The 13262-nt window shown below is 43.1% G+C and overlaps 1 protein-coding gene across 2 annotated transcripts in view; it reads left to right on the top strand.

Moving 5' to 3' along the window:
- SGSM2 (small G protein signaling modulator 2) overlaps positions 1-13262 on the top strand; it is a 270962-nt gene that overhangs the window by 212824 nt on the left and 44876 nt on the right. For both annotated transcript variants that reach the window (XM_029612532.1, XM_029612531.1), the window contains 4 exons: positions 633-786; positions 1658-1722; positions 3358-3503; positions 4636-4764. In XM_029612532.1, coding sequence (XP_029468392.1) covers positions 633-786; positions 1658-1722; positions 3358-3503; positions 4636-4764 — 494 coding nt within the window. The remainder of the gene's footprint in view (positions 1-632; positions 787-1657; positions 1723-3357; positions 3504-4635; positions 4765-13262) is intronic.

The following is a 13262-nucleotide window of genomic DNA, read 5'->3' as shown; positions in this document are numbered from 1 at the left end:
GGGATGAAGAAGGTAGCACAGATGGCTCGGGGGTGGGGAGTGGGGTGCTTTTTCCTCTGCTTACCCCATATCGGCACCCGAAGTTTAGGAAAGAAATGGAGATAAATCCAGCCCCGCAGCACAGTGTTCTGGTATAGGAGGGGAGTCCCCCCACACGTGACGTCAGCAGGGAGCTCCTCAGCGTGAAGGAACGGACCTCTTCAGGCTCCCCGACATAAGCCTTTTAAACTATCAGCTGCGTGATGGTCATTCCAGTTTTAACAGGGTGCGACTGCGAGTCTGATTTATCAAAAGTGGTTTCTTTTCAGGGCACAGACTTGAGACAAAAGCTTTGATTAAATCAGGTCTTTTAGTCTGTCTCTGTAAACAGTAACTACATAGAAAAAATATCTCTGAATCTAAAAACTGACTACAGTATGCACTTCAGAATCCCGGTTTGTATTGTAATAACAGCTGACCTCCAGCTCGCCACCGTCCTCCCAAGCAAAAATCCTGTTTATACAAAGGTACTCTCTACCCCAGTGATGAAGCCGTGTTCATCCCTCTCTGTCCCTGAGCAATTGAAAGTCCTGGGCTGATAGGTTATTCACAGAAAATAATCACAAACTCTTCTTTTTTTTTTTTTTTGGAAGATACCACTGATGCGACGGAGACGCATGGCCTCAGCACGAGCCTTTTACCATGGCAGCTGACTGAGTACTGTAGCCAGGGCTCTTCCTGCCTCTCCTGTTCCTCCGGCAGCTCCCCGTATGATATACCCAGCTGCTGCAGCTGTATACACGACAGGTAAAGCAAGAATAAACCCGGTTTGACTACTTTTTTTTTTTTTTGGTACCTTGTACTGTCTGAAGCCGCCACAGATAAGACCTTGAAGGGGTGGGGGGTGGATTTTAGAACAGTCCAGCCTGGTCAATGCTGACCTTTTTTGGTCCTAGACGATGATGCATACCAGCTTTTGCAATCAGATCTGTAGAAGGGGATTACCCATGTGGTCTGGAAAGATGATAGGCTTCCTCATTCCTGGGTAACTCTTGTGTTGCTTCAAGTAAAGAGGCATTGTGGTCTGCAGAGATTCTAGCTTTCTCCACCACCAGGGCTAGCACTGGAATCCTGCTCTTTCAGATCTGCAAAGCTTCTTAGCTTCAACCATTAACCTCACTGAATATTGTCTGGGATTAGAAAGCGTTGCTTGAATGAATGGCAGAGCACGTAGAGTTTACCCTGGCGTGTCCCTCAGACTTTGGCGGCTTCTCGGACTCCAGTGAGAGAGGCAGCTTTTGTACTGGGCCCGGAAACCTAACTCTGCACTGCTCCAGGGAGCCTCGCTGCACTCCTTGGGGTTTAATGTGTGAGGGCTGCTGCTGTTCAGCTGAATGACTGCTGGGAGACAGAGGGGAGGCAGCAGGAATCTTCAGTAACAGGATATCAGATCCCACTTTCAAAGTACCACATAATTATAAAGAGAACAGATTGATTTTTTTGAACAGATTCTTTTTTTTTTTTGGCAAATTCACAACCTTGATGATTTTGATGGTGATAGATGTATTTATTCACAGTACTGTTAGTATGTACAGCAGATCCCCGTTTAACAGTGCTTTTAGGATCCACTGCATACGTCACACAGACTGTGCCTACTAAAGCATTTGCTGTTTTGCAGAACCCCGCTGAAAATGCTGTGCGAGAACATGAAAAGACAGATTGTTTCACGGGCATTTTATGGATGTAAGTTGTTTCGTTTTTTTTTGTTTTTTTTTCCACGTTTATTTTTTTTTTGAGGCTAGGACCCCGTTACTCCACCCCAAAAGGTGGTATTAATGATAACGATGTTACGGGTCTCGGCCATGGAGTGAAGAAGCTGTAAGAGATGTTCCGGCTGGTGCCAGAACCAGCTGCTCTGCCGGTGACCGTGGTTTCTATCTCTGACCACGGAAGGGGGGAGCTGTTTATAACACACGAGGGCTTTTGGTACAGTAACGCTACATTTGGTTCTGAAGGACTGCTCGGGGGATGGGGGGCTTTCCCTGGCACTGTGGCAGTCCTTTTGCAGTGGTATAAAAGGACCTTGGAAGGAGGGGATGCTGGGACACTCGTGGATAAAGGAATTAAAACAGCATGAGGTTTATAAAGGCAGGAAAGGGTAGATGTTGATCTTCCATGGCCCTTTGGCAACAGCAGTGAAGGCAATGCCACCACAAAGCACAGCACGACATACATTAACAGCATAGATTTTTTTTTTTCCAGCCCTCAGATAATTTCTTCTGTGGCTCTTATCTGCCCACCTCCTCCCATTCAGGTTGACATGTGGGCTCTTGGAGAAGCCCTCCAGGAGAGAGGAGTTACTTAAGCCAGAAAAAAGCCTCTGGTCAAGAGGATGTAGATTATAAAGGGGGGGAAAAGACCCCATCATCTGTTCCTCTTCCCCCCCCCCCCCCCAAAAAAAAAGAAATCTGCCCCGTCAAATGGTTGTTTTCATGTTCACAATTTGAATTTTTAAATTACTAATGAAATTGTCTGCAAACACGTCTGTATACACAATGCACACATCCTGGCTGGAGGACATTTGTGGATTGATGCATCGTGCAGTATAAAAATGCAGTTTCTTCAAAATCTGTGTTGCCAGACATTAACATTTTAGTAAGATCCTCCATTAGCAGAGCATGGTGTCCTTCTCCATGTACATTTCATGTGTTCTGAATTAGAAGGTACAAAAAAGTGACCAAAATGATAAAGGGGATGGAATGACTCCCTTATGAGGAACGGCTAAAGAGGCTAGGGCTGTTCATCTTGGAGAAGAGACGGCTGAGGAGGGGGGGGGGATATGATAGAGGTTTATACAATCATAAGAGAGGTAAATGTGAATTGGTTATTTACTTTTTCAGATAGTAGGGCTCTCCATGAAGTTAACAAGTACCACATTTAAAACAAATCGGAGAAAATTCTTTTTCACTCAATGTAAAATTAAACTCTGGAATTTGTTGCCAGAGGATGTGGTTAGGGCATTTAGTGTAGCTGGGTTTTAAAAAGGTTTGGATAAGTTCTTGGAGAAGTCAATTAATTGCTATTAATCAAGTTATCTTAGAGAATAGCCACTGTTATTACTGGCATTAATAGCACAGGATCTACTTAGTGTTTGGGTACTTGCCAGGTACTTGTAACCTGGATTGGCCACTGTTGGAAACAGGATGCTGGGCTTGATGGACCCTTGTCTGACCCAGTATGGCGTAACGTCTTTTGTTCTTATGGTTAGGCATTATTCTCGCTTCAAGCATGGACATTGAGCAACCTTAAGTGCCAACTTTGGTGTCATTTCCTCTGGGGGCGATACTTGAATGCTCTTTTCCTCCTCTGTGTATCCAGGGCTTGCCTATTGCCGCCACTTATCCACAGTTCGAACGCACCTGTCAGCCCTTGTGAACCACGCCATCATCCCTCCGGACAAACCCGCAGATGCATCAGGTGGGCTGACAAAAGAGGTTTGGAGTAAATATCAAAAGGACATGAAGGTAAGCTGCAGAGAGCAGAAAAGTTTCACAGCTGGTGCAGAGATGTTCAGAACTTCGTTTCACTTAACCTGAACCCCTGCTCTCCATTGATTTCATCACTGGTCCTCTGCTGTCTGGTTCAGTGTAATACCAAATCATTCTAATCCAGTCAGGTGCTCTTTCTCACAAGGAACTGGAGGAAGACCTTTTTCTCTCTCATCCACCGGGCTTGGAGACAGATGCACTGTTGTGGCTTTTGAACGTGAATTGTTCACTCCCACATAGTTTCAAAAACAGAATTTTTTTTTTATTTTGCTATAACCAATGAATGGGGAAAATGCTTTTGAAAGCAGAGGTCAAACTGCGTAACTGCTTGTCTTTCGAAAGGCCATTGTCAGAAAGGGCAACCCATATTTCAGGGAGAGCATCTGTGGGGACCTTCAGTACATCCTAAGGTACAGTAGCTCAACTGTGACCTCACAAACAGCAACCAATCAGATCTTGTCTCCTGACCCTTGCTGTTTCTGAGCAAATTGACTTTGCAAACGTGGGATAGAAGGGTTCCCTGTGGCCATTTTGATATACAATGTTGTGCTAATTTTTTGGGGGGAGGGTGATGTTATGGACTATATAGAAACCAATAATAAATTGTTCTGCTGTCTCTGGGAAAACTTTATGATCTAGATTTTGGTTTGGATATAATTACTCGCCCTTTCCAAAAAAAAGGGTGAAAAGTGAATTGCAAGTCGGGTACTGTCGTTATTTCCCTGCCCAAGGGGACTTACGATCTAACCTGAGGCAACAGAGGTTAATGTGACTTGCCCAAGGTCACAAGGAACAACTGTGGGAGAAGCAGGATTTGAACCCTGGGTTTCCTTGGCTCTCAGCCTGCTGCTCTAACCACTAAGCTGCTTCTTCACTCTGTTCCAACTGTATTCCATTGGTCATTTCTCTGATGTAGTAAAAATAGAAAAGATACTATTTCTTTGTCAGATGAGTGAAAACGTTAGAGTGCAGGCATAGATTTTATCTTGTCAGCTAATTGCAAAGTAAATAAATAAATAAATAAAAACTCCTTCTACTTAGTGGCACAGAAATATAGCAGCAAGCTCATTACATGAGCGTCATGTCCTTCCCTTCTGCCCTCTCCCAGAACTACAAAGAGCTAGAGTTGCTAAGGCTGGTGTACTATGGCGGCGTGCACCATGACATCCGGAAAGAGGTGTGGCCGTTCTTACTGGGACACTACAAGTTTGGAGCTACCAAGAAGGAGATGAATCAGGTAAGTGCTTGTGGGCCTTATCTGCCGTCGTGTTCTTGGATTCGGTTTAAATCTGCTGTGTGAGCTGTGTAAACGCTACATAGGTTACACTCTTTTTTTTTTTTTGTAAATTGTACTTTATTATGGCAGTGAAATAAGCAATGTACAAGAAAAACAATGTACAATAAACATAACAAAAACAATGCTATGATACTGCACCTCATTTTTTGTTATCAGATAATTGTCGAAAATACCCCCAAGCAGCAATACGCTATATCCTAGTTCTATTACAAGGACCACCTCCCCCTCCCCCCGAGTAGTATATTGTAATACAAGTGTGACAAACTGTGAAGATAGCAATAAAGTGCTAGCAACATCCAAGAAAACCATGTATAGCCAATATTCCCATGGGAAGCAATAAGCCCCCCAAGTTCAGGATACCATTTTATAACTGCTCTCTGATATCCCGATGCTGGACCCAGAAACTTTATTACAAGGAAAACCCAGTGGATAAAGGGGCCCCGTGTCCGCTTGGACGTTCGAGAGAGTATGGTTCTTCAGTGCTGTCAGCCTATTTAAACCACAAATCTTCTCAAGTCTCTGTAAAACTGCCGTTTTAGAAGGGATTACAGTTAACTTCCAAAGTGCAGCCAACTCGCATCTTGCGACCAGAACTATCTGATGAATTGGCCACCCCTTTTCTTCAGAAATAACAAAGGGCAAATTTAATAGCACACACTCAGGGGAAAGATTTATATACTCGAGAATTGCCTCATGAATGAGTGTAGATATCTCCCAATATTGAGCCACTCTTGGACACTCCCACCACAAATGAAAAAAAGGTTCCTCTCCCTCCACACCCTTTCCAGCCTAGATCATCTCTTATTAGGGTGAGCCTTGTGGAGACGGACAGGAGTAAGATGCCATCTCAATAACACTTTATAGCTATTTTCAGATGACAACGCTGAAATAGAACCCCGCTTGGTGTTATAAAATATCCCATCTCATTCCTCTTGTGATAAACACGGCCTAAATCCCTTTCCCAATCCTTCCTAAAGGCTGACTTCTCACAGCGATCTTTATGAAGGTAATTGTACAGGCAAGTTATCAAACCCTTCATTTTGTCTACATGACCACACCAGTGTTCAAATTGTGTTTTACCGATAAGCAAGTCTCTCTGCTGCCATAAAATGATGAGTTTGAAGGTATGGGGTAAATATCAGTGCTTTGCAAGTGAAACCTGTCTTGTAAGGCCGTAAATGATAAATATTCACCTACCCCCTCCCCCCCCCCCCCCCCCACAACTGTCCTAAACATACTATTCCTTTTTCAGCCCATTTGCTAAAAGACTGCACATGCCCACCTGCCGGAAAAGAGATGATATGCTTTATGGAGGAATTTTAAAAAATACTTTCTTTTACCCCACTAGTTTGAGCTGCCATTGTTTCCATTGACTCAATGGTGTTACCCATTGTCAGAGGTAAGCAGTTTAAGGGTTGCCAAGTCATCGCCCACAGTGGCATACTTCCAATCAATTTTTGATTCCCCTTTCCTATTCCAATTAAAAATAGCCCTCAATTGGGCAGCCACATAATAGTAACCAAGATGCAGGACCTCCAGACCCCCCCTCCCCCCCCTCACTTTAGGGATGATACATAACATTTCTAGCTATTCTAGGAGGCCTACGCTTCCAAATGAAATAAAAAATAGGCTTCTGCCATTGCTTAAATATCGCTGAAGATATATGGATAGGGAGAGATTGAAAAAATTAACAAAACCTAGGCAGGACATTAATCTTTCTAGTGGGTATTCTGTCCAACCATGAAAGTGAAAACTCAGACCAAGTTTCCAAATCATGAAAGATTTTGTTACTAGAGGGAGAAATGTAATTTCTATAAGTCATCCAAGTTATTACTTATATAAACTCCCAAATACTTGATCTTCTGAGTGGCCCATTTAAAATGGAAAGAAGTTTTCAACAGGGGAAGTCGATCATCGGGAACGGATATACTGAGCAATTCAGACTTATCCAAATTTAATTTAAATCCTGATGTACTACTAACTCATGCAGAACATCCATGGCCCCAGCTAAAGATTGATCAGGCTTTGTCATAGTAAACAGGATGTCATCTGCCAAAAGAGACAACTTACAGTTCTCTATCCACAGATCCCCCACAGATATTAGTAGATTTACGGATATGTATTGCTAAGGGTTCAAGAAATAAAGCAAACAGAGGAGATAAAGACAGCCCTGTCTAGTCCCCCTCTGAGTAGCAAAAGGGACCGAATAAGAACCTTTGACCTTGACTGTGGCTGTCGGAGCATTGTAAAGCTGCTTTAACCAATTAAGAACAAGGGACCAAAATTTATCTGTTCTAAGCTGCGAAAGAGGAAGAAAGACTAGTGCACCATGTCGAAGGCTTTCTCAGCCTTCGACATGGTGCTTTCTCAGCCTTCGACATGTCTCAGCCACAGAGAGCAGGACAACTGGGACCCGTTCCCTCTTCACCCACCAAACAAGGTAGATAATTTTACGCACATTGTACGCTGCCATCCTGCCGGGTATGAACCCAGCCTGATCAGGGTACACCAGTCTAGCCATTACCCTATTAAGATGGTTAGCCAAAATGTTTGCTAAAATTTTAAGATCAACATTAATCAAAGAGATAAGCCGAAGTGACCTACATGAAGCGAATAGAATAGTAATGCCCGTTAAATTAAATCCAGGAAATAGGGAATTACCCTCCTATAGAGAATTAAACATCACCCTTAATGGGGTCACTAAGGAAGATGAAACTTTTTTTTATAAACCTGGGGCGTAAATCCATTTAAACCCGGGGCTTTATTCACTTTGAGATCTTTGATCACTTGTTTAATTTCTCCTCCTCAGTAATTCTTGGAAGGTTAATAGTTGCTAAATAAGAATTAATCTGAGCATCATAGTGGATAACACATTGAAATTGTTGGCTCAGTGTGCTGTGACGGTCAAAAAAGCAAACAGAATGTTAGGAATTATTAGTAAGGGAATGGTTAATAAAATGGAAAATGTCATAATGCCTCTGTATCGCTCCATGGTGAGACCGCACCTTGAATACTGTGTTCAATTCTGGTCGCCGCATTTCATAAAGATATAGTTGCGATGGAGAAGGTACAGAGAAGGGCTACCAAAATGATAAGGGGAATGGAACAGCTCCCCTATGAGGAAAGACTAAAGAGGTTAGGACTTTTCAGCTTGGAGAAGAGACGGCTGAGGGGGGATATGATAGAGGTATTTAAAATCATGAGAGGTCTAGAACGGGTAGATGTGAATCGGTTATTTACTCTTTCGGATAGTAGAAAGACTAGGGGGCACTCCATGAAGTTAGCATGTGGCACATTTAAAACTAATCGGAGAAAGTTCTTTTTTACTCAACGCACAATTAAACTCTGCAATTTGTTGCCTGAGGATGTGGTTAGTGCAGTTAGTATAGCTGTGTTTAAAAAAGGATTGGATAAGTTCTTGGAGGAGAAGTCCATTACCTGCTATTAATCAAGTTTACTTAGGGAATAGCCACTGCTATTACTGGCATCAGTAGCATGGGATCTTCTTGGTGTTTGGGTAATTGCCAGGTTCTTGTGGCCTGGTTTGGCCACTGTTGGAAATGGGATGCTGGGCTTGATGGACCCTTGGACTGACCCAGAACGGCATGTTCTTATGTTCTTATATAAGTATTTGCACTATATAGCTCCCCATAAAGTGCTGAAACCTATTTCTAATGTCAGAAGGAGAAGTCAATAGGGAACCATCGACATTCCTAATCCCAGTAATCTGATTTTGGGAGATGTGTTTTTTCAACCGTTGCGCTAATAATCTACTGGCCTTGTTCCCCCCCCCCCCCCCCCATGCAAAATGTTCTTGCTTAACCAATTTAAGCTGCAAAGTAATTTTGTCTAATTCTAAGGACTGCAAGGTATTCCTAGCTCTCTGCTATTTTAAATACAGAATTGAATAATGTTCTTTGCAGCTCTAGCCTTATTGCAATACATTTCTGCTTGTAAGTGCAGTTTTGCTGTAACCTTTCATTCTTCTTAAAGGTTTCCTTTAAGCAGTCCCACAGAGGAGAGAGATGAGTATTATTTCCCATATCATTACTATCTAGCTACTCTCTAATATTTTCTGCCAGTTGTCTGCAATAACCCTCGTCCGCCAGCAGGATGTCATTAAGTTTCCCATATCCGCTCCCCCACTTTGTAAATCTAACCAGATGGGGGGCATGGTCTGACCATGTAATGGAGCCTATCTCCACCTGAGTTATCTGTCCAAGGACCACCTTATCAACTAAGAAAATATCTGTCCTAGAATACGATTTATGAGGGTTAGAATAAAAAGAATAATTCCTCTCATGTCAGGCATGTTCTGTGAGAATTAACACCCAAACCGCAACCTCCAGAATTATCTAACTGCAGAGGAAGGGTTAAAATAAAATCCCCAGCCCCAACAAGATATCCCTCCCCTTCCTTATCTACCAGCTGACTAATAGAATACAAAAAGATGGCTATTAGGAGCATACACATTCAATAAGTTGTAAACCTCCCCCCCAGCTTTGAATTTTACAGAAAGAAACTTACCATTTGGGTCAGCCACGGACGTTTTGATGGAGCGTTCAGCATTTTTGAGAAATAAAATCCCATCCCCCGTATATTTAGCAGATTTAGAGGCTGGAGCAGAAAAACAGGAAGAGAAAGTAGGCCATACTAATAATTGCTCATAATGACATTTTAAATGTGTTTCTTGCAAGAGCACAATAAAAGCCCCAGAATCCTGAACTTCTGACCTGAAGTTTCTGTTTACGCAGAGTATTCAATCACTTAACATTGAGAGACAGAATACTGGTAGTAGCTATCAGAAACTAGTATCAATATACAGGAATGACCCTACTGGAAAAAGAACTACCAATGCTCAGTGATATTCAAAGCATCCCCCCCCCCCCCCATTAATATATTAACAACGCACATGGTTCCCTCAACCATAGCTCTCGCACTCCAAAGCATCACCTCAATATGGAAATATAAAAGAAAAAAAATTCCCACACCCACACCCCCTCATCCCTAACCCAACTGCTATTATTCCATAGCAGTGCTGCTAACGCAGAGGGAGGCGAGAACATATACAGGACAAAAACCAAAGTCCCCTCGAGCCCAAAAACAATAATCCACTAACACCTACCACATAAACATAATCTTTAAGCTGATGCTCCAAAATCAACCCATCCCACCATAGTGAGTAGGGAGAACTCTAAAGAATGTCCTAATTAGATCCTGAAAGTTACAGTTTATCCTTTTCCATTCTCCTTAGAAGAGAGGGAGTCGCCAGAGTGTCTACGGAGTCTCCATCCTCCCTTCCCCACTCTTTGCCAACGTGGGGTATTCTCTCGTACAGAAACAGCTAGAATATTAGGAAGAGTTGTCGCCTTGACCACAATGCCCACTTCCTTCAAAATGGCCACCACATTGCTTATTGACTGGGCTTCTGATGTCGATCCCCAAATCGTTATAGCTATCCCAAATGGAAACAGCCAACATAGCGAAATCCTTCTTTACAAAACGCAGATGTTATTTCCTGGAATTCCAGATGCTGCTTTATGGTGATCGGCGAGAGATCAGAGAACAACAGACAGCGTGAGATTCCCAGAGCCAAGATTGTTGTTTTCACGCTGCAGAAAACTCTCTCTTTGACTGGAAACGATGGAAACATGCTATATTGTCTCTGGGTTTATTTCCCACTTTTGGCCCTAATGATCGGTGTGCTAGCTCAAGTTCCACAGTTGGTGTCTCCGCCGATGCATCCATTCCTTTTTCTTACCCCAAGAAAAAAGTACATAACTGCTGCACCACCGCATGACAATTACTATAGAAAATTACTATAGACAATTACTATAGAAAATTTAACATAGGAGAAATGCTTAAAATTGGACCTTTTTTCTTCAAAGCCATCTGTGATTGTTAATATCTCAGTCCAATGTAAAAAATAGCCTCAGGTGAGGAGGATGAGTAGCGATCCTACTTGAAAAAGCTCAAGGTGACTGAGAGCTCGGAATTAAGTGGCCGTCTCGTCCTGTGACATCATCACTCCTCCCCTACAGCCTCATTTTTAATGGCTTCCTCCTATTGAGGGTGTGTGCAGAAGCTACTGGAATTCTGATCTTTTGCGGTGCATGATGGCTGGTGATTCTAGGTGGTGCATACTGCCTCTCTGCTATTGACTTTAGTGGTTTTCCTGCCTGCTGTATGTTTTGCTTTGGTACCACCCTTTCTCAAAACAAGTTTTTCCTACAGTGGTTTTCATCGACTAATAACAGTAATCAAATATGTAATATGTGTTGGTATTTGACTCATGTTTATGTACTTAATGTTATCCACCAAGAATCGTGGATTGGTGGAATAGAAATTATTTTAAATAAAATAAATGCATCATAATACAAATATATCAATAAAATACAATACATAATACAGCCCTAAAACTAGGTACCTCAGTAAATGCAAAAAATGCATTGCTAACCTAGCATCATGGCTCAGACCACCTAAATGGTGTCACATAACTAATGCACTTAACCTCCCATCATAATAGACTCTCCCACAACGTAAATCCACCCAACATCACAAGTCCCTGCCAAAGCCTCAAACTCAGTGATAGCTCCCAAAGGAGCAACCCACCCCTCACAGCAGGCCGGCTTTTAAGGTTGGCCGATGATGATATCAACTGGACAGGGTGGGGGGCCACACAGTCCATGCAGGAGCAGGCAAACCAGCAGAGAAGCGACAGAGGCACTGGGAATTTACCAGGTTAGAATTGCCTCTCCATCAAAGAGGTTTTGATCTAAATTTCAAGAGAGGGGGAATGTAAGGAATTTCCATAAGGTTACAGTATGATCTTGAGTTGGCGCATCAGACTTGGGGGGGGGTCTACAGGTTTGCAGATCTGTGACATAACTGCTATCCTACCAATCCATCCATGTCATCTCGCAAGTCAAAAATAATGCCTTGAGCAAAGCAATCCTACAGGTTGTTTTACTGTGCAGTATGGCAGATGTTCTTACAGAATAAACAAATATAACAGCTGTTACCTCTATTGAAAGAGATGGAAAAAGTCTGCAATATCCCGACAAAGAGCGCAGGAGCCTTCAGACCGTATCCAGGAGCATTCTTAATCCAATACAAAAGGACACCAGCTGCAGCCTGTTTACCAGTTTTTCTTCATGAGTTCTCGTAACACTGTGCTGGTAAGGAGGAGGACTGCCAGCCAGCTCCATTTTCTTTTCTAGCTGACAAACTGGTCCTGACTTGGTTCTTCCCCACTGCCTGCTTATTTCCCTGAGAGAGGCCTGCAGTGAGGTAAAACCAGGACTGGATCAAGTTGGTAATCCTTACAGTAGGAATATTTTGTATTGACTTGGTATGAAAGGAATGCGTATCCTAAAAAGTGACAGACAATATGTTCCTTTGAAGAAAGCAGTATAGAAGTTTTCAGTAATTAAAAAAAAAAAAAAAAAAATAGTGGCGTTACTTAATTTGCAGCCTGGTTTGCTGATTATGTTTCTAAACATCCAGGAAAACTCCTGTTTAAGCCACACACAACTCTTTGAACTTTGAAGACTTAAACCATGGACCGGCCTGGTGGCTCAGTGACTGTGCTGCATGCTGCCATGAAGAAAACTGGGTTCAGTTCCCCAGGCCCAGCTCCCTGGTTTGGGGGGGGGATGGAATTCCAGCTGTTCACTTACGGGCTGGACCCAGGGTGGGGGGGGCTGTACCAGGTTCTGGAGGGGAGCCCTGGCCAAGAACCATCACTGCAGTGATTGGGTTACAGAAGGTTATCAATTGGAGGGGAATAGCCCAGTAGTGGCAAATGAAGGCTCGTAGATCTGTAGCCCAGCAGAGGCTCTTTCTCACTCAGGGGCCCATGCAATACGAATGCCGGTATAGAAAAAACTAAAATAAATAAAATAAATAAATACAGTGCGCTCAGCCGAGGGCACTGTATAACCCGCAGCTGGACGCGGGCTGAATAGGCGCTAATCAATCCTCTAATGTAATAAGGGGATTAGCGCATATTCAACGCGCGTCCAACGCGGAATGAATCTAATAGCACTCATCACATGCAAATGCACGTGAATGAGGCTATTAGCCATTCACTCCCGATGCGGAAAAACAAATGTGCGTCTCGGACGCACATTTAACTGTCATCCAGGCAGGCGTTAATAGCTGAGCGCATCTAAAACAAGTACAGAAAAGCAGAAAAAACTGCTTTTCTGTACTGCCTCTTACTTAATATCAAGAAATAAAAAGTTAAAAAAAAAAAAAAAAAAGACAGTCGGGTTCAGAAAACGGACACTCGACTGACAAGCATTGGTTTCCTGAACCCTCAGCGTCGGTTTTCCTTACCAGCGGACGGCCGAGTCACGAAAACCGATTGGGTTCTCGTTAGCAAGGTTGCTAACGCGACCCCCTAATTTTAATATTGCATGGCGCCCCCCCCCCCC

The sequence above is a fragment of the Rhinatrema bivittatum genome, chromosome 8 (genome assembly GCF_901001135.1).
Source record: "Rhinatrema bivittatum chromosome 8, aRhiBiv1.1, whole genome shotgun sequence".
NCBI classification, from domain to species: domain Eukaryota; kingdom Metazoa; phylum Chordata; class Amphibia; order Gymnophiona; family Rhinatrematidae; genus Rhinatrema; species Rhinatrema bivittatum.
The sequence above is the reverse complement of the archived record's forward strand: the minus strand, read 5'-3'. Positions and strand labels throughout refer to the sequence as shown.